The sequence below is a fragment of the Parasteatoda tepidariorum genome, chromosome 11, assembly GCF_982258835.1.
Source record: "Parasteatoda tepidariorum strain Cologne lab strain chromosome 11, Ptep-v5.0, whole genome shotgun sequence".
Taxonomy (NCBI): Eukaryota; Metazoa; Arthropoda; class Arachnida; order Araneae; family Theridiidae; genus Parasteatoda; species Parasteatoda tepidariorum.
In genome coordinates, this window is record NC_141765.1 from 59,746,619 (window position 1) to 59,766,869 (window position 20,251).

Sequence of the window (20,251 nt, forward strand, 5' to 3'; positions counted from 1 at the left end):
AGATGAATAAAAATATTTTTTCTTTTCTATTTTTTGAGGATCCTTAAATAGCTACCAAGTAAAGTTTTGTATTTCTCTATTCAGAGCAAATTTTTCCATTTCGGGAAATAAAAAATATATAGACGGTAACTAAATTATTTCATTCTTAGATTTATTTGGGAGAGGCAAAACATTCGTATACATCAAAATATAACAGTAATATAATTGTAACTATTTCGATTTGAAATTGCTTAATGAAAGTGTGATTAAAAAATAAAAGAAAATATTCACTTACTTTAAGTGGAACCGTACAGCCATTTTCTTCATAAATTAACTTTTCATATCACTGCAAAAAAAGTGATTTCCGGGCAGGAAATCATTTTTGTACTAAATCGTTTTCGTTTTAGAAGCTAGAAATAAATAAACTAAATAAATAAAAGAACCAAATTTTTCGGAAGAATATTTAAATGATGTCTTAAATTACATTCACAAATTTCCGAAGGTCAGCTTTCACCTTTTTTAAAATTTTTTTTTAAATCATGATTTTTTTTAAATCATTTTAAATAACGAGAGTAATGCTTTGTGATAAAATCCTTTCATTTGTGTTAAAAAACGTTTAACAATCACAAATAGTAAAATTTTATTAAAAACCTTAAGTCGTTTTAGTCATTTTAAATCGTCTCGCCTATAGCCTGAACCCATGTAGCAGAATTTACAAAGTCAATCTTCAGCACTATAATCTCATAAATTCAAATTTGTTTTCGATCCTAACACAATTAAGGTAGATAAAAAAACACCGTTAAAAGTTGGTATGTTTAATTTAAATATATATATATATATATATATATATATATATATATATATATATATATATATATATATATATATATATATATATATATATATATATATATATATATATATATATATATATATATATATATATATAATAATTGGAAGATAAAAAATGGAATGAGTCCCTATATAGTCTATAAATAAGCAACTAGAGTTTTCGGAAATTAAGTATGTATTTTTTAAATTTTTTTATGTCATTTAAATTATTTATTTTTGAAAATTCTAGTTAATTAAATTCAATTATTCAGAATTTTTGAAAGCCATCACCTTTCGCTTATATTCAATATCCTATAATAATGGAAGAGACACTTTCAATTTTTGACATTTTTTTTAAAAAATTTCTCAAAAAATACTTAGAAAATCATTTCGTAACTTTAGCGGTGTTTAGTTCATACAACTTTTCATACTTAGCAAAATGGTTTTAAGTTTTCATAAGTTTAAGGGACCAACAATAAATTACGAAAGAAAACAAGTGTTTTTGACAATCAATAACAGAAAATCAAGCTATAAGCTTATAACTTGTATCAATTACTTTAGTAGTTATTTTCAGTAACTGCATGGAATTTCGTTTACTTCGCTTAAATATTTATTGAGATATGAATATTTTTTTTTTATAAAAAACTTATTTTTTGTCTCATGTTTTTTGCTATAACTTTAAAAGTATTAAATAAAATTAAAACTTTTAAAGCAATTAAATTTAATTAGAAAATTATTGCTTTAAAATTTGATGAAAAAAAATTAATTAAAAATTTGGCAATATATGAGCATATAAAGTATTTTTTGTTATAATAAAAAAACGAATTTTATATTTGTGTGCAAATATTTTTTAATTAAAAACTTCTCGAGATGTAGCGAAATGCGCAAAAGTGAAATTAACATTAAGGGGTTCAAACTTTGGAGCGCTCTCCTGACCAAACTATTGGGACCATATTTCCCAAATTGCAGTTACCCCCTATATTTTGGGGGTCATAAATCTGAATCCACGAAAACAAGTATGTTTATTCTGAGAAAGTGCGTTTTTGTGCCTGATTTCGTAACTTATAATATCGTCTGCACTTATTAATTAGCATATTTGAGGTCACCCCCTTCGAGCTTTTTAGATTGAGTCCTAGAACGTGAAGAACCGATCAAAAGTTATTTAGGGTAGACCTTTTTTTTTCTTCTTTTTCCCCACACTGTACCAGTGTCAGTTAATGTGAAAAAAATTTCATTAATTTTTGATAATTCCTCCAAAGTATTTCAGTTTCTAAAAGCATTCGTGTATATTTTGCATTTAAATTTCTCCGACAAATTGATTATGCCTTTGTTAAACCATCAAATTATTAGAGTTAATTGTTTTAAAACTTTGTTATAAAGTTAATTATCATGAAAACTAAATTCATTGCTCTTCCCCATCCCCGGAAACAAAATCGTTTTTCATTCTTTTTTTTTCTCTTTCTGATTGGTCTTCCGAGACAGGTTATGCATGCACCTCAAACACAAACCTTTCTAAAATAGGGCATCCGAATACTATAATTTCCAATTTTGAAGCATTAATATGTATCAAAATAAAGCCATTTATAACGAATTATTTTATTAGTTAAATGCATTTAATATCTTGAAATTATAATTAATTTCACTGAGTAGAATCTGTCTAGTTATCATATAAATCTAAATACTTAATTTTATAATAACTATATAACTTTATATCTATAACTTTTTCAAAACGAGTAAATAAATAATAAAACAGTAAAAAAAGCTGTAAGTCATAAAAATAATCTTTACATTTTAAGCAATTTTTTCTCTCTCTATCCCTCCTTTCTTTTTCAATAATAAATGAAAAGTTGGTCCTCGTATGCTTGTTATAGTGAAAGACAGAGTACAGGTAAGGAAGAAAAAGAAAATATGTTTTTGTGTAGTATACCGTGACTTATAAAGAGTGAGGCAACAACACGTGACTTCGTAGAATGCATGAATGGACTACAAAAACGGCATTAGAGTATCTTTCCGAATTATTTAAGTTATTTCATAACTGTTGTCGATAAAACAAACATGTTTTGAATATAAGGCCTCTGGATAAAACAACAGTCAAATAGTTCGTAGAACTTTGAATGGAGAAAATTATATAGTTGAATTTTTTTTTTCTCTGTGTGTGCTTTGGCATTTTGAAAAAAGTTTCTAAGTTTTCTTTTTTTTTCTTTCCCTAATGTTTTGAAAGCGTTTCACAGTGTCTTATTTATTTTTTATTTTTCGAAATATTGAAGTGTAGTGATGCTTTAACCAAAGGTTTCTTAAACTTCTGATATATTTGGTAACGAAAGAATTATCTCCAAATTTATTCTGCAACGATACCACTTCCGTCAAACAGGCTACAAGGCACGCTGGTAAAAAGTTTTGCTGAAAAATTATTTTTGTACCTACAAAGTTGAATTTGTTTCTTGAAATGAACACGAGTCCCACGACTTTGGGCGGCCCAGTGATCTTTCCTTCTTTCTTTATATTAGCGTTCGACATAATTTAAAACAACACCGTTTGATCAGCTTGTATAGAATATAAATTTCACTTAGACTTGGCGCTGTTTAGTCCATTCTAGCTTCTGTGCCATTAGACTCTATATTCAACTGAACATAGTAAATGTGGATGAAGATTATTTTACTAACTTTGACATACTATTGCTTGTTAATTTCTTAGCAACAAAACCTTTCATTTCAAAGTTTTGTTTAACAGTTAAAAGCACATATACTCAATTAGCTTTTTCAGGTACTGAGTTTTTTCTAAGGTGTCTGGTTATGAAAATCTTTCTGAAGTCCAAAATCATGCATAAAATTGCAAACATTGCCCTAAGATACCTCAAAATGTTCCAGCTTGGTTGCTCCGATATTTTTACGCGGGATTTAAAGTACACTTGTGTGATACAGACTATCTAATATTTGCTGCCAAAATACGAGCAAGCGATTGAACTTAGTTATCAGATTTATTTTGGGTGTTATTGCTCATCAAAGCCGGAAAGTTAGTTCTCATTCATCCTGTATAATGTTTATACAGTATGGTGCGTTGTCTTATCTTCTACCATTATTAAGAAGTATTCAAAATCCTTTAACTCAGAACCTATATCATCTGTTGCCTTAATGAGTCAAAATTATGAAAATTGGCTAAAACTGTTCTAATTTAAAAAAAAAAATTATTTTAAAAATAACAGATTTTGTTGATTGGCTTGCAAAAGCTCTTAGAATTTTGCGCTTTTGGACCAGAATATTTTTACAAAAGTTTAGAACTTTTAACTGAATATCTTCCTCTGTTTCAATAGAGCAATAGAACTTCGCTGCCTTTAATTAGTCAGTGATGTTAGTAACTTTTAAGCATTATCGTTAGTCGATCAACAAAATTAATAATTTTTTGAATTTTAGTCAGATTTTCCCAAATTTTTGGCCCCTCATAAAATTTTGCATCCTTCGTAAGTGGTGGTTAAAAACTTTACAGCTAAAAGATTTTCGTTCCACCCTTATAAACGTATTGATATAGGAATCGTCTGTCAACATGCCAAAATATCTCTTTCACTTTTAAAGTTATACTTTATTTTTTAAAAAGATTCGAAATTATGGGGTATTTTTGTAGGAAAAAAAAAAACTAACATTTGTTTCAATTTAGACAACTTTGCTAATCTGTCTTCGTATCTTTTGAATAAAAAAGAGCAGTAGAGCTCTCAAAAATTATAAATGTTACATAGAGATATGTAATAAAGTAACTGAAATCATTGTTTAACTTTATAAAACATAAGCTTATTCTATTTATCTTCCAGGAAGCTTGTTATCATCTCTGTCTCTAATATTTTATATTCGAAATAGTGTATGTGAATCACGTGCAGTTGTAAGGTTCACTAACTCTGTAACTTGCATGGCATATTAAGTATGTGAGTCAGAACTGTGACTTCAAAATATTGTAAACAATTGGCCCGTTAATTATCTCTCTATTCATGTGTATTTCAAAAAGAAACATAAAAATTCGAGTAATTGCTAATTTAGAAATGTTATTATGCTGAATAGTCTAAAAATTATAAAAACGCACACAATCGTCCGGCGAAAATACAATTTGTACTATCAGAAAAAGGCTTTTCACCGTTTGGAGATTTTCTTTTTTGAGCCTTTGAAAATAAAATAATGCCTCAACAATTTTGTACTTATAAATTTTATTATTTGTTTAGTTTTTTGTAAAAATAAAGTGTTTTTTTTTTTTTTAAATTTATTACATGTTTATCTTAAATATTTTGCATTTTTTTTTCTGAAGAAGTAATTTTTTTTAAATATTTTTGAGTTTTGCTACAATTAACGATAACCTTAAATGATGTAAAGACCCATCAAATGCAAAGTTCATCGCTGGTGCAATCAATTTTAGCACTGCTCGTATATTTCATTAAAAGTTGGAACTGTGATGTTTAACCCTCTGCGGTCATTGGCGGCTGAGAGAAGCCACACGACCGCAAATGGTTAATCTTGGAGTCTAACTAAATATCTGGCACAAGCGTTGCAAAATTTACGTAGTTGAAAGCCTTTTTAGTGCTATATGGAAGTTATACAATTTGTGTTATTTTCATAAAACTAAACGTGAAAAAATAATAAAAAGGGTTCAAAAATAGAAAAGATACAAATAACACTAATTACACTTCCATGGCGACTTTTTTACTCTGTGTTAGCATCGTGACTTCCATAAAGTAGTACCTTAATCCATTTCTCTTCTATATTTTATTTTTAATTTATTTCAAAACAGCCTTTTCTTCACCTTTTTTTTTAAATTCTCACTTTAATCTGTATTTATTATTCTATGAATTTTTTATACACTGGGCGCGGATGTTTTATGTTCATAATATTGCGTAAAATAAGCGATTGTTTTTTGTTGATTAAAGAGAATAATAACATTCTTCACTATTGCTACTGTCTTAGCCGCTTTAAGAAAAGACATGGTCTGGTGAAAAACACAATAACAAATTGTTGATGACCTTGATGTTTTCTTTTTTCTTTCTTTTGCATTTATAGCCACATTTTTAACTCTTCTAACTAATTTCTTGCTTTTCCACTAATGGTGGAATTTTTCTCATTGTTTAAATAATTACTTCCTGGTTTAGCAAGTCCTCTTTTAAATACCGTAGATTATTTTAATTGCAATAAATATCAGAAAAGAAAAAAAAAAAAAGGAGCCGAAACAGGATCTGTTTAGAAGCACTTAAAATATTAATGTTTATATGAATAATTTTAATATTACTGTTAAAGTAAATGAATGAACAATAAAACAATTACGATTATTTACATCCTACTTGACTTTTTAATTTTGAATATAAATTCAATTTTGTTTTTATTACCTTGAGTTTCACTTGCAGTCAGAGTATTTAGTTTTTAATTAGAAAATAAAGAATTTAAGTTTAGTTGTTAACCCTTTTTATTAAACATATTTTTCATACTTTTTTGGATTATTTTGTATTAATTTTGATCAAAATAAGTAAAACACATTACATTTAGCATTTTAATAATTTAGGATTATGAAATACAGCATGAAACACCCGTGTCTTTTTCTGCGTTAAATATAAAATCTTCCAAACACGGCTAACTTCCAAAAAAATCTTCGAATTTTCTGTTATTTAGATCTAAGCGAAACAGTTATTCATCATAATTTTTTTTAAAAATTTACGTAAACTTTATTGATAAATTTTTGTATATGTATGAAAAGAAAATTTTTCCAACTGCTTTTTTTGGATTTTATATTTTAGTACAAATATTATTTCGGTAATTTGACAGATTTTTTGAGTAACTATTAGACTGTTTTTTAATAAGGATACAAAAATATATCTTTACCTGTAATTACAGCGTCAAGGATATATATATATATATATATATATATATATATATATATATATATATATATATATATATATATATATATATATATAAATAGAAGGGACTTCCCTCTGCTTCAAAGGGTTAAACATTTTTTTTTAAAGAAAAGAAGAAAAAAAAAACTAATCCATGCAATTTTGTGTATTTAGAAGTTTAGAAGTATTTGTGTATTTTAATTTCAGTATTTCCGCTTTTCAAGTATTTGCAAAAATACCCATCATTCTGATTATGTTTGTATTCCTTAGGTATTTCTTCTTTTAATTTTTAATAATGCAAAAAAAATATAAACAATAAATTGGAAGTTATTCGGCTTCCTGAATATCTTAATTATTCGACCTTGCTGAATATTCAATAGACCGAATAATTTGACATGCGGCCACCAGGTTTTGCTATTTCTCCGGAAAATAAAAGAAGTAAAAAACTGGCAGCAAAGCCATTTCATTTATATTACATTTTCAGAAAGAATCAAATATTTCCAGGTAGGAAATAGTGTTATAACTCTTAATAAGTTATTGATATTTTATTCCTCACGAAAACAAGTTAGAAATAAAAAGGTTTTACTCTTTCATACCAAATTTTTCTCGTTTCCTGAGAAATTACAACACTGAGCATAACCCATATTCGGTATGGTATGGGTGACAGAATACCGAATAGTAACCAAATATTTAGCATATTTTATTAGATAAATTAGAGGTTACTAAAATGTAAAGCATAAAATAGTCTATTTTAACTTTACCTGTAATACTGATAAATTATATGATACCTGCAATACCGATAAATTCAACCATAGAGTATAAACATTTATTGATTTTATTCCCGAACACTCTCTCTTGTTTCCATCTCAATCAAGTAAGTAGTTTCATATGACCTTAAAAAAAGATAACAGTTCAATCTTGAATCAGATTAAGTAAGATTTTTGTTGAAGTGCCACCTTTTGACGCTCATCTGAATAAATTTTGATCTAGTTTTTTTTTTTTTCGACAGTTCGGATTTTGAGTCATATGGTTAATTTAACTTTTTGCGTGTTTCACCATAGTATCTATAAACTATTTAGGCTAATCGTTTTTAATACACATATTTAAAACTCTTTAATCCAAATCTAATTCCATATATTTTTTTATTAATTATTTTTATTTATTTAATTCAATAATCTTCGAAAAATCGAAAAAAAAAGTTTTTTTTTTTGAATCTATAAAATTTTTTACACTACTTTAAACTGCGAAATTTTAAATTATAAAAGCTAATTGAATGTATTAGGCCGTATAATTCTTGAGAAAAAAATCATTGATCAGAAACCATTCAAATGATTTTGTATTTTGGCATTTAAAATTACATATTTCAAATTCGTATTTTTTTTAGTTCAAAAACTTTAACGACCATTGTTATATTAAATAATAAAAAATAATACGAAAAAATATTTCTCCTTGAACTATATTGGAATAAACAAGTTTGACAATTGCGTGCAAAAATTTTTTTAGTAAAAAAGTTTAAATAGTTATCGTGATATGGCGAGAAACACAAAGAAAAATTAACTCATCTTTCGACCTCTCTCCTAACTAAATTATTCGGACCATATTTTCTAGAGCACTGCTTTCTCGGATATTTTAAAGGTCAAAAATGTAAATCCGTCCAAAAAATGGTATGTTTATTTAAAGAAACTGCTTTTTCTGTCCGATTTTATAATTTCTAAATACCTTTTGCTCAAATTAATTAACATATTTAGGATTAGACTTAGACCGTTGAATCATAAAGATTGCGTCTTCATTAGATCAAAATTTATGAAGATGTTCTATTTATTATTTTGCGCACTGTCGATCTTTTTTCACCTTTTTATGTTTAATTTAGAATACTCACTTGCAAACTTCAAAGTCTTCGTCTTTCATTTTTACATTTTTATGGATATTTTCAGCATTTCTTTAATGTCAGTTTGATTATTAACAGTCACGGAATTTGTTGTTTATTCACAAGGTTCTGCAAACCTATGAACTTCAGAAATCGATTATATTATATTTTGAAAGAATTTCAGCTTTATCCAATTAATGTTAATGGTTCATGGAACTGTTGTTTATTTAAAAGTTATTGTTTATTTATTATTTTATGTTATATGTTTAACAGAGAAACATCAGTCTTGCGTAAAGAAATGCGTATATTTAACTTTTAAATTTTGTCTAGCAGCCGTAAAATTAACGTAAAACAGAAACGTTCGATTTTAGCAAAAGTGGTTAGCTAAAAAACAGAAAATTTACTTTAGTTACGTTCGTAAAATAGCCTAACGTAAAAAAGATCTGTTATTTTGCGTAGATTTTACTTAACACTTTTTACAAGGCGTAATGCGTGCCTTATTTCGATATATATATATATATATATATATATATATATATATATATATATATATATATATATATATATATATATATATATATATATATATATATATATATATATATATATATATATATATATATATATATATATATATATATATATATATATATATAAAGGGACTAGCCACATTCCGGAGCTGCTGATAACTTGGGTCCCCTAACGTTTAATTTCACGCTCCATGCAGTAAGCCATAGCTTGTTAATTTTTATTTGAAATGAGAATTTTTTACACAAAATTATAAATTTCGTTTATCAAAAAATAATTCCAAGAAGCAAAATATTTTATTATTATTTGAAAGATGTTTTGAAAACCAAAAGGTTGCGCTTTTTTATAGTGTCATGTGGTACCTTCTTGCACTTAGCTCTTCATCTACTATAACGCAAATCATAATAGAGAAGGCTTTTAAAAAAACATTGGGAAATAGAATTTCATGAAGAATAAAACACTTCTTCCTCGAGAATATTGTCATAGAATTTCGGTTCCAAATTACTGCTCCATTAGAGAAGTTCAAAGCAATAAGTAGTAAGACGACAACAGCAATATTGAAATCGGCTCATTTGAGAATTAAGTGTTCCGCTCTATCAGCCAGCTATGAGTTTTACAAAGTAAATTCGTAGCTTCTTTAAATAGGTTCAATAACACACCAGAGAAATTCTGACTACGTCGGATGATCAATAATGAAAGTAAAATCAGATTAGCAGTAGCTGGTTTATTAAACATTCAAAATGACATAGAGGAAAAGTTAAGAAGCAGTTATCGCATCTGGGGTCATAGCTACTTATTAATTGAGCTTATCCAAAGATTAACGAAAACAATACAGGATTAACTTATAATTACTTTTTCTTTCACAAAACGATGTTTTCTTGTTTAAATTGCTAGTATCGACAAAAACGTAGCAGAAAATAGTAACTATTGGTAAATTATCTCCTGTCAAAATATTCTCAAATAATAATAATACTAATAATTATAATTATTTAGAAAAAATCAATCTTTGTACATTTAAAAGAAATAAAAATCATTTCTCGTGCTGCTAAAAACAATTGGATATAGTTGAAGTTTTGAAGCTCACAATTTGACAATCTTTTCATCAAATTTTGAAATAAATACTTTCAAACTTTTAACTAATTCATAGTACACAAGCAATTAATACATTATAAACTCGCATTATCTACTTGGTACTTCTTTTTATACTAAGTGGATCAAGTTAATATTTCGGGATGTTTTATATATATATATATATATATATATATATATATATATATATATATATATATATATATATATATATATATATATAAAAAAATTATTATTATTTTGTTTAGTGTATTACAGATTAAATCCCCGACAGATTAGATCCTTACATAGTTATTATTGAAAAAAGTTTTAAATTATAGGGTATCAAAATTTTCATGTTATTCTCAACTAATGAGTTTTAAATGTCAACATTTGAAATTTTAACCTGATCAGTTAAATAGCTTCTGAGCGTTAAAATCTAATTTTTAAACTATCATTTGTCGAGAGTGTTTCGGCCACTTAAGTTCCAATTTCAGATTTTGTCGTTCAAAATCTAATTGCATAGTTTAAAATAACTTTAAAACTTGTATACTTGCCAAGTAAACAAATTTTCGATCATTGTAATATTAAGTAATAAAAACTTATAACTATTGTATTAACTATTTACTAACTATTTTTAATAACTAAAACTAATAATATGCAAAAAGTTAATCAAGCATTAAGAGGCTTTAACTTTCGACTGCTTCATTGGTTAGACAATTGAGACCGTATTTTCGGTAGCATATATATATAATAATTAAAAATTCTTTGCATGATATCATCTTAGTATAAAGTAGTTTATTTAGTTTGTAAATTTAAGGGCAACTTTTTTTTTAATCACTGAGATTGCCCCTTAGTACACTTATTTTTTCGCACCTGTGTTGAATTTTCCGTTTATTTAAAATGAAATTTGTCGAAATAATATTTTTTTAGTCTTATTTTTATGTCAGGAAATGATACGTACTTTTTCCGTGGCCGTGACATTTTCATGAATAATAGATTTTAAATGATAGATTTACTGTCCTTTCGTATGACAAATTTTATCGATCTAGTCATTCTTAGAAAACAATATTTCTCTTAACTCATTGTTTCTCTCTAGTTGAAAGCAATATATCTTTTCCCAAATTTTATTTATTTCATTCATTTTAGTTTTATTTTCTCTTAATAAATATTAGATAATTTTGTGATCAATGAAATTAATTGGTAAATCGGGCATCATTTTATTACTTCTTTTTTTTTAAAACTTATTGCTATTTTTATTTTATTGCCTCGTTTATCTCCATACCTTAAAAATTTCATCTATTATAATTTTTTTTTTAACTATAAGAGTTGATTATAGAATAAGTTTGGCTTTTGGAATTTTACATACTATTAGGTAAAAATCAAATGCAACCTAAATTTAGTAGCCTAGCAATTTATGAAAATAATAATGTGAAGGTTTAATTTAAATTTTTTACAAACATGCAAATTTAAAATTGAAAGTTAGGGAGCACAAATATTAAAGAAAATCCCGTTTCATTCAAAGCGCTTCATTTAAGTAATTATGAAACAAAGAATAAAAAAGAATTTAATATTGTTTATAATAAAATTAAAATTTAAATTTTTTTTTTATTAAATACTAAATTTTTATTTCTAATTTTTTTTTCTTCAAAAGATTCAATTTCCCCCCCTCGTGATCTGAAACAATTATTTGTTGATTGATCTGTGATTTGATCTTGCAGTTTACAGCTAATAATATTCTCTAAAAGTGGAGTTTTATTTTAATATCAACCTGTATATGTATTGTTGATTTTTTATGTGTGGACTGATTAATTTATCGTATTTTTATTTATTTATTTTTAAAAAGTAGATTTTGTATTTTATTCTATAACCGTTGTTAAATATTGGAGTTTATGACTACCAATGTTCAATTCCGTAGCCTTGTAATTTTGAACCAGATCCAGAAGACAAGGGAATTCCTGGATTAAGTATTGGGCGAAATTTGCCTTCGCGGAGAACTTTTTTGATAGAACTAACCCGTATTTGTGTTACATGGATAGGAAAGACATGAAAACCTCCCACGGTTAGACTGACGGCTAGGGGACTCTAACCCATGATCCGTCTGTCACTGAGGATATTTTACGCCAGCACTGCGGCCTAGTGGGGAATTCGTATTGACCAGCCATCGCTGGGATTCGTTACCGAGTCTATTACGAATCCATTAATTCGAATCTTCATTGGGATCGAGTGCTCTAGCTAGCTATGTTTAACTCCGTAACCTTGTAATTTTGAACCCAATCCGAAAGACAAGGGAACTCCTGGAACAAGCAATGGTAGAAATTTATCTTTGTTTAGGACTTTTTTGATGGAACTAACCCGCATCTTTCGTTACATGGAGAGGAAAACCACGAAAACCTCAGGGTTGAAACAGCTGCTCAAATTGCTTCAGAACAAAGTTTCTGCTCCAGCCTGCTCCGAAATGCTTTTTTATGCCAATATTGCTCCAAGCTGTTCAAAAACAGTAAGCAATTTTCATTTCCCCCCTAAATGTCAATTAACCTGTTTAGTTAGTATCATCCTCCCCCATCGAATAGAGCGTGTCAAAAAGTTATTACTAAAATAACAAAATTCACTTGTCCAGGGATAATCCGCTTTAGCGTTATAACACGTTAAATACGACGAAAATTGTTGAGGGAAAGCGAAAAATAAGTTATGCTTCTCTTGAGATAATTCGTAATTCTTCAAGATAGAAAGAAAAATAATAATAGCACGCCAGCAGTTGTATGTTAGCAAAATTCTGACCAAATTTTAATTACATAAGAACAAAAATCTTTTATCAACCTCTGTAGTTTCCAAAGTATAGCAGTTTCATTATTCATAATCTAACAGTGTATTAATAATGTTATAATTGGAAACGCCATCCATATGGAAAGGGTCGACAAAAATCTATAAATGAGGAGGATTTACAATAAAATTGGCGCAAATAGAGTACAATAGGATTGGCGCAATTTACAATAGAATTGGCTCGAAAATAATACCCTAAAATTGACTTATGCGTGTTGTAAGAATATCTTGTGTAAAATATCGAAGTTGGAAAAAAACTAGTAAAAGTAACCGAAAAAATAAATTAATTTTGAATAAATAGTCGTTACTAACAGGCGAATTTCGTGTATCTTAATAACATTGTGGTAATTTAAAATATCAAAAAGTGTGAAATCGCGTAAAAATACGTAAAAAATGATCGGAAAATTATGTTTGCCAACGATTTAATCGTCGGGAATCCAAGCAATCCAAAGGAAAAAAAAAAAAAAGGCTCCTGAAATTCAAAATTTGCGTTTTGTATTAAAGATATTGTAATTTGAAAAACCATGTGGAAATGAATAAAAAAACGACAAACAGGGCTGTCTTTCTAGAATTAATTCTGCGTTTATGATTTTATGTACTGTTGATGATGGTATGTTTTATTGGTGGTGGTGGTGATAAAGAAGTTTAATTTAAAATGTGAATTTTATTTATTTTCAAATAATTTTGGCCCATTCCTTTTATCTAATTATTTAAAATGTATATTTATCTAAACCTGATATGAGCCTGCGGAAATAAACTCTAAGTAGTAATTCTTTTTAGCTTTTCTATTACAAAAATGCATTTTTTCCAAGTTCTGTTAAACATGATATAAAATGTTAATTTTCTATTTGCTCAAATATGCTCAAAAATATGATCTTTACATGCACCGTGCTTCCCTGAATATAAAGACTATTTACTCAATCTGCTCAAAAAACCAAGTTTATTTGTTCCAGAACACATTTTTTCTTCTCCAAAATTAGTATGTTGCTGTTCCATCTCTGCAACCTCCCACGGTTTGCTTGATAGCAAGGCAACTCTAACCCATGATCCGTCTACCACAAAGGATAGTTTACGTCAGCTCTGTGGTCGGTGCGACCATGGTGCGGAATTCGTATCGACCAGCCATTGCTGAGATTCGAACCCGGTTCACCTCATTGGAAGGCCAACGCTCTATCCCCTGAGCCGTCACGGCTGAGGTATACTTAATTGTCAATGTTGCTATACATGGCCCGGTGATATCCGGATATTTTTCCTGATTAACTGTCATATTATTTTACACCATTATGTTGGGCTCAATTCGTCGTGGACACAACTCGCCGCAACAACAATTCGTCGTAAGCACTATACAACTATTGTGCTTACGCCGCGCTGAAATAACATCTATTATACTCTGAAATACATCTATTTAAGAAGATAAAACTCATGCTTTTTTTTTCCAATTTTTTTTTAAAGTTACAGTAAAATATTTTACTAGAGTCAATAATTTTTAAAATTTTAACCTTATTGGTGGGTACCACTTGGATCAGTCTGCGTAGGGACTGAGGGTGTGTGGTATTGATTCTCGTTAAACTGTTCTACCGTAAAGTGCCCGACTTCGCGTGCAGGTTGTTGGGCTACCGAAGCTTGGGTGTCACCCCCTTTGCAGAAGATCAAAATTGTGATGGCATGTCTTCGGATCATCCTCAGTGATGTTTCCCAGACCGTCGCCAATAGCCCATTGTGCAGCTTTAGTGCGCCGCAAATGAACTACAACAACAACCCACATCGCGATTCGTATTTTCACAATTTTATATCAAATATTGCGTTTCGTATTCACTTGATTTGTGTTCAAGAGACTTAAAAATTTCACCGGAAATCTTATTCAACGTATTTTAAAGTCAAACATAGAGATTCGTATTCACGCCATTTCAAAATCAAACATAGAGATTCGTATACAATCGATTAATATCGAGATTCGTATTCGCGTGATTTAAAAATCACACAATTTGAGTTCATATTTACACAATTTAAGTAAATAAAAATCTCGCATCGATATTTTTATGAAAACATTGATAGCATTCTGATGTAGATAAAGGCTTCCTTCATATTACTTTTTCCTTTGCTGAAATTTCAGGTATTTTTTCAATTATTTAAAAAAGTATTTTTGTTCATAAAAGTTCTGGATTTCTTTTTTTCAGCTTTTTCGGCTTTTGATCAAACCCATCCCTTTGGTATGACTCTATAGAGTTTTATAAAAATTGAAACATTTTTAAAATCTGTTTTAATATCAGTGATTTTCAAACAAATTTTGCCAAAATGAGGTGGCGAAGAAAGGGGTGAATGTATTTATAACGGTTATTTGCTATCAGAAAGTTTTTTAATTGAGTTTTTGTGTTATCGCAGAACGTTTTTCATTTTATCTAAGTCTTTCCTTTGATGCTTTTGTAATATTTGGACGGTTATAAATTAGTTAGCTTTTGTAGACAATGTAAAAGTTTTGTCTTCTTTAATAGATGTGTTTCATCGAAGTCGCAAGAAATTATGCTTACGATGAATTGTCGGTAAGATGAGTTAGTTGTTCCTACAACGAATTGTGCTCTACGACGAATTGTCTCATCGACGAGCTGTTCCACGTCAAATTATGCGGCTCAACGAATTGTACGAGATGAATTTACGCAAAACTTTATTTTACATACGTCAGTATTTTGGCTACCCGAAAGAAATATATAAACACTCGTGGTAATATCGTTTTTGATAATTATCAGTATCGATAATACTCGTGCTCGTGATCGATTTTTATAGTTGTTGATAATGATTTCGATATTGTCGTATTCCATAATACTTTGCTATTAGAGTATTCGATATTTATCATTGATGTGGTATTATGCTCTCGATATTGATGTCATTAATGATCGTGTTTTATATATTTGTCGAAAGTGATGGCATTCATGATATAACATAAAAATTCATTTTAAAATATTGTTATCGTGATATTGAAGAAACATCGATTTTACATGATCTCGATTATGATTTACATGATCGATTTTACATCTATTTTACAAGAGCTAACAGTAGATCACATCTCCTTTCACTGAGAGTGCATATGTTTATGTTGAAGATATTATTCGTAATCTTTTATTCATTGATAAGCAGGCTAGTTTTGGTTTATAAGTTAAACAGTGTTACCCCTTTTTATCCTGTTAATTACTTTTTGTTATTACGTTAATCATGCATTCTAACATTAACTCCACTCAGAAGCGAAAGGAAAATATTTAGCAGGGGCTCTTGTGGTTCTGATAATCACGGGAAAGTTATGTAATGAGAGCGTTTATTATATTTACAAACGCTATGAAGAAAAAAATTACTTAAGTAATAGAAATGAAACGCGAATTGTTTATCTATGGGCTTAATGTTTTATTAACCTAAAATATTTTATTCTACAAACATCATAAGAAGATTGTTTGCATCTACAATCAACAAAACCAGTCTTTCTCTGTTCTGAGAATAATAAAAGAAGCAGGTGTTTCTTTCAAACCATGAGAATAATGTAGTAAGAAATATTTTGAAGTAAATACTATAAATTTATTTTTGAAACGGAAATTCTAAGAAAATTGGCCTTTTAAATTAACGTGAAATGACGTAGCATTTATTATAACTGCTAGTTTTACTACTAGCATATTACTTCTTAATTTTGCTCTGGCTTTTTTTTTCTCTTTGTTACTGTTTTTTTAAAACTCGTAAAAATAGATTAAATCATTTCATTCTAAAAGGGCATAAAAGCATTATGATGAGCACTTACATCTTGTCTGCATTAAGTGTAAGTTCTATAAGTCTATTTTTTCGATAATACAACGTCGACCCCCAAATATCCTCTAAATCTCATCTACAAATTGATTTTTTTTTAAAACTCCAACTTAAAAAAAAAAAAAAAAAAGGTAATACTACCAAAACATTTCTCAGCCAGACTCAAAACAAGCCTTTTTGAGTTAACATTCACAGAAAATTAATTGTTTTTTAGAGTTTTTAGAATTTTTGAAAAATAATTTTTTTTTAATAAGGTTTAACTACAATTTACATTTTTTTTAACGTTAGAAACAATTAGTGAACAATAAATTATATAGTCTGTATTTTTTGTTCTTATTATTGTATTCCCTGAAACATTTTGAATATTATAATTATTTTAGGGGCCGTCCATAAATGATGTAACACTTAGAGAGGAGGGAGGGAGTTTCGGAAATAGTGACAGTTAATGACGAGATGGAGGGTAGGTGTAAATAAGTGTGACACCCCACATTTTGACTAAAGTAGAAATATTTAAAATAAACAGATTATATATTTTTATATTATTATTTTTTTGCCATCTAAATAAGTACATATCGTAGGTGCAGTTTTTATTTTTATTATTGTTATGCCTACAGATTTCTTAAAAAACGAAGTTGAAGTTTAAAAATAAAGTTTGAAATATGATCTTTAACATGTTTTGTTTCTGAACTGCTAGTATAGTTAGCAAGTACATGTGACAAGACTATACGGGAGATATGGTGAAGAGTGTCATTTTGTGACAATGGGAAGATGAGGGTGAAAAAAGTTTGATTTTTTATGGTCGGCCCTTTAACGAAAATATCTAAAAAGAAAATCGATGAATGATTTAATTTTTTGTTAGTCAAACTCTTGGGTACGTGTTTATTATTATCATTTAATGATGCGTAAAAGAAGAGTTATTAGAATATTTTGTTTTCCTTGTTTTTGCTTTTTTTAAAATAAATAAATAATCTAAATCTTTTTATGAAAAAAATTTAAAGCATATTTTTCACCTAATTATTCCTGTGAAAAATAATACAATAGATATAAATAAGATTTATGTAGATACTTGGCAATTTTTTTAGGTATACACTTTGATGAGTCTAGTTTAAGCTGCTTCTGTGTCCAACATTTTTTTTTTTCTTTTCAAAAATTATCTAACCTATGTGGAACTTCTTTAAGGAAAAAAAAAATAATAATTTGACTATTAATGAAAGTAATGCATATTCTTCTATGCATTCTTTATTGTTTAAACTCATAGAGTTTAACAGGTTTTGAAAGGTAACCCTTAGCTTGCATTTTTCAAGGAAGAAATCTTTTTTATTCTTTCTTTGGCCTTGTTTTGTAATCATGGGAATCTTTAGGTGGACAATGAATCATTCTATTGTGAAATATTTCTTTTCTATCATTTAAATTCTTAGACTTGTAAACAAACACGTTTTATTTCTTTTCAACCTTTTTATTTTTTATTCATACAGAATAAAACACACACTTGTAAATGAAAATGATCATTTAACACACATAATTTTTTTTCTTCCGTTTATCCCTTTTCTCTTCTATTATTTTCTCTACTGTTATTTTATCTTACATAATCCATTCTTAGTTTTGCCTGTTTAAAACTTTTTTTGAGCCTCTTAAGTTTTTATTTAAATATTTATTTTTATGGAAGGATTGAGTCATCAAATTTATTTTTTGTTTCTAGAAATTATTATTATTTAACAATTGTATACTTTTTGCGTTGGACAGATGTGCAGTTCTAATTGCATAATAATAATAATTATAATAGTAACATACGTTTATATAACTATAAAATAATTATACTAATTTCTTTTAAAATTTAATAAGTTTTTTAAGCCTGTCCTCATTTAGATCATTGCAGATATGCAGACATATACACGAATAGCTCATATTGGCCTATTAAGTAATTCTGTATGTTTATTAATAAATTTAATAATGCATATAATTTTATAAATATACTAATATAATTTTATAAATATAATAAATGCAATTTTTCTTATTGTGATTAACAGGGCAAGATGAAAAAAACTTCTTGAGATGGCCTCGGTCTGTCCAGGGCTGTAGTGCCTAAGAAGAATTTTACTTATTTATTAAAAAATTTAGAATTTTTTTAAATTATAGAGTAATGTAAAGTACATATTAGATTGGTTTTATTAAGATGTCCTTGAACTTGGGGATCATTCAAGAATTTTTTCCATGTGGGTGTAGGGCAATAAGCGAAGTTAGAGCTTTTAATTGTACCATATCGTATCTAAGACTTCATATTTATCTTACTGGATTTGAGATTTTTAGAGATTTCAGTTCTCTTAAATTACTTTAGAAGGGAAAATATTTTCTTAAGCGTAAAGCAATTAAAAAGTGCAAATTGAGGGGCCTTTCACTTATCTATTATTTACAAATGCATTCACAAATCTTATGATTTGGATTTATTATTTGAAAAATTTTGATGAACCTTTTTATCATTTTATTTAAAAAAAATTTGTTAATAATTTATTAATCACAGAATTGTCTAAGTGGGGAAGGGAGGGACCGTATGCTAATTTACTTTTGACAAAGTCTACAAATTAAAAAAAAACAACACTGTTCCAAGAGTGGCATTTAATGTTCGCCGTAATTTTTTTGATAAATTTATTTTTTTAATCTTAACCTCCTTATTTTATATAATTTCAGATTTTAAGAGAAAATATTTGAATGCACATACTGTTGAGTTATGTAAAAAAAAAAAAAAAAAACGATTGATTAAAATTTTATAGTGTTTTCTTGTCTTAAGTTGAACATTGTTCCTAGATTTGAAGACATTCTTCTTTACTATAAATTTTTTAGTCATGTCCAGAAACCAATAAACAAATACCTTTTGAAATTTTATTTTGCAGATTCTACATATTTTGAAACACATTTTACGGATCCACATATTTTACTGATCTAACTTCTTTTTTGAAATACGAAAAAAAAACTGTTTTGTTTTGATTTTTTAACCAATTTTTGAAATGCATAAATTAAGAAATCTTTGAGTTTGTTTACATTCTAGTTCTATAATTTTACTAAGATAAAAGTTACATACTAGTTTTTTGTTAAGTTATTAATGAGTTTCATCAATTGAACATTGTTTAATTTGATGAAAAGTTAACTTCTTTATAAGTGTCTTTAAGTAAATTGAAATAACATTTACAAGTAAATTTATCTAATTATTTTATTTTTATGTTTTAGGTAACACAGATATTGTAGAAGGAAATTTGAAACTTATCCTCGGTCTTATATGGTCCTTGATTCTCAGGTATCAGATAGGTAGAACAAATTTTCCACCTAAAAAACTAATGCTATCTTGGTTACAAGCTGCATTGCCAACTTTGCACATCTCAAACTTTACATCTGATTGGAATAGTGGTATTGCTCTAAGGTAATATTTTCAGTTTTCATCAATGGATGTGAATTAAATAAGAATAAATGATTCCAGCTATTATACTTTATTTCCAATATTTATGTTGCTTCTGATT

The 20,251-nt window shown here is 27.8% G+C and overlaps 1 protein-coding gene across 2 annotated transcripts in view; it reads left to right on the top strand.

Moving 5' to 3' along the window:
* The window catches only part of jbug (filamin-type immunoglobulin domains fbug), a 100,158-nt gene that overhangs the window by 16,132 nt on the left and 63,775 nt on the right, over nt 1-20,251 (top strand). For both annotated transcript variants that reach the window (XM_087154830.1, XM_087154831.1), the window contains exon 2: nt 19,965-20,154. In XM_087154830.1, the coding sequence (XP_087010956.1) occupies nt 19,965-20,154 (190 nt within the window). The remainder of the gene's footprint in view (nt 1-19,964; nt 20,155-20,251) is intronic.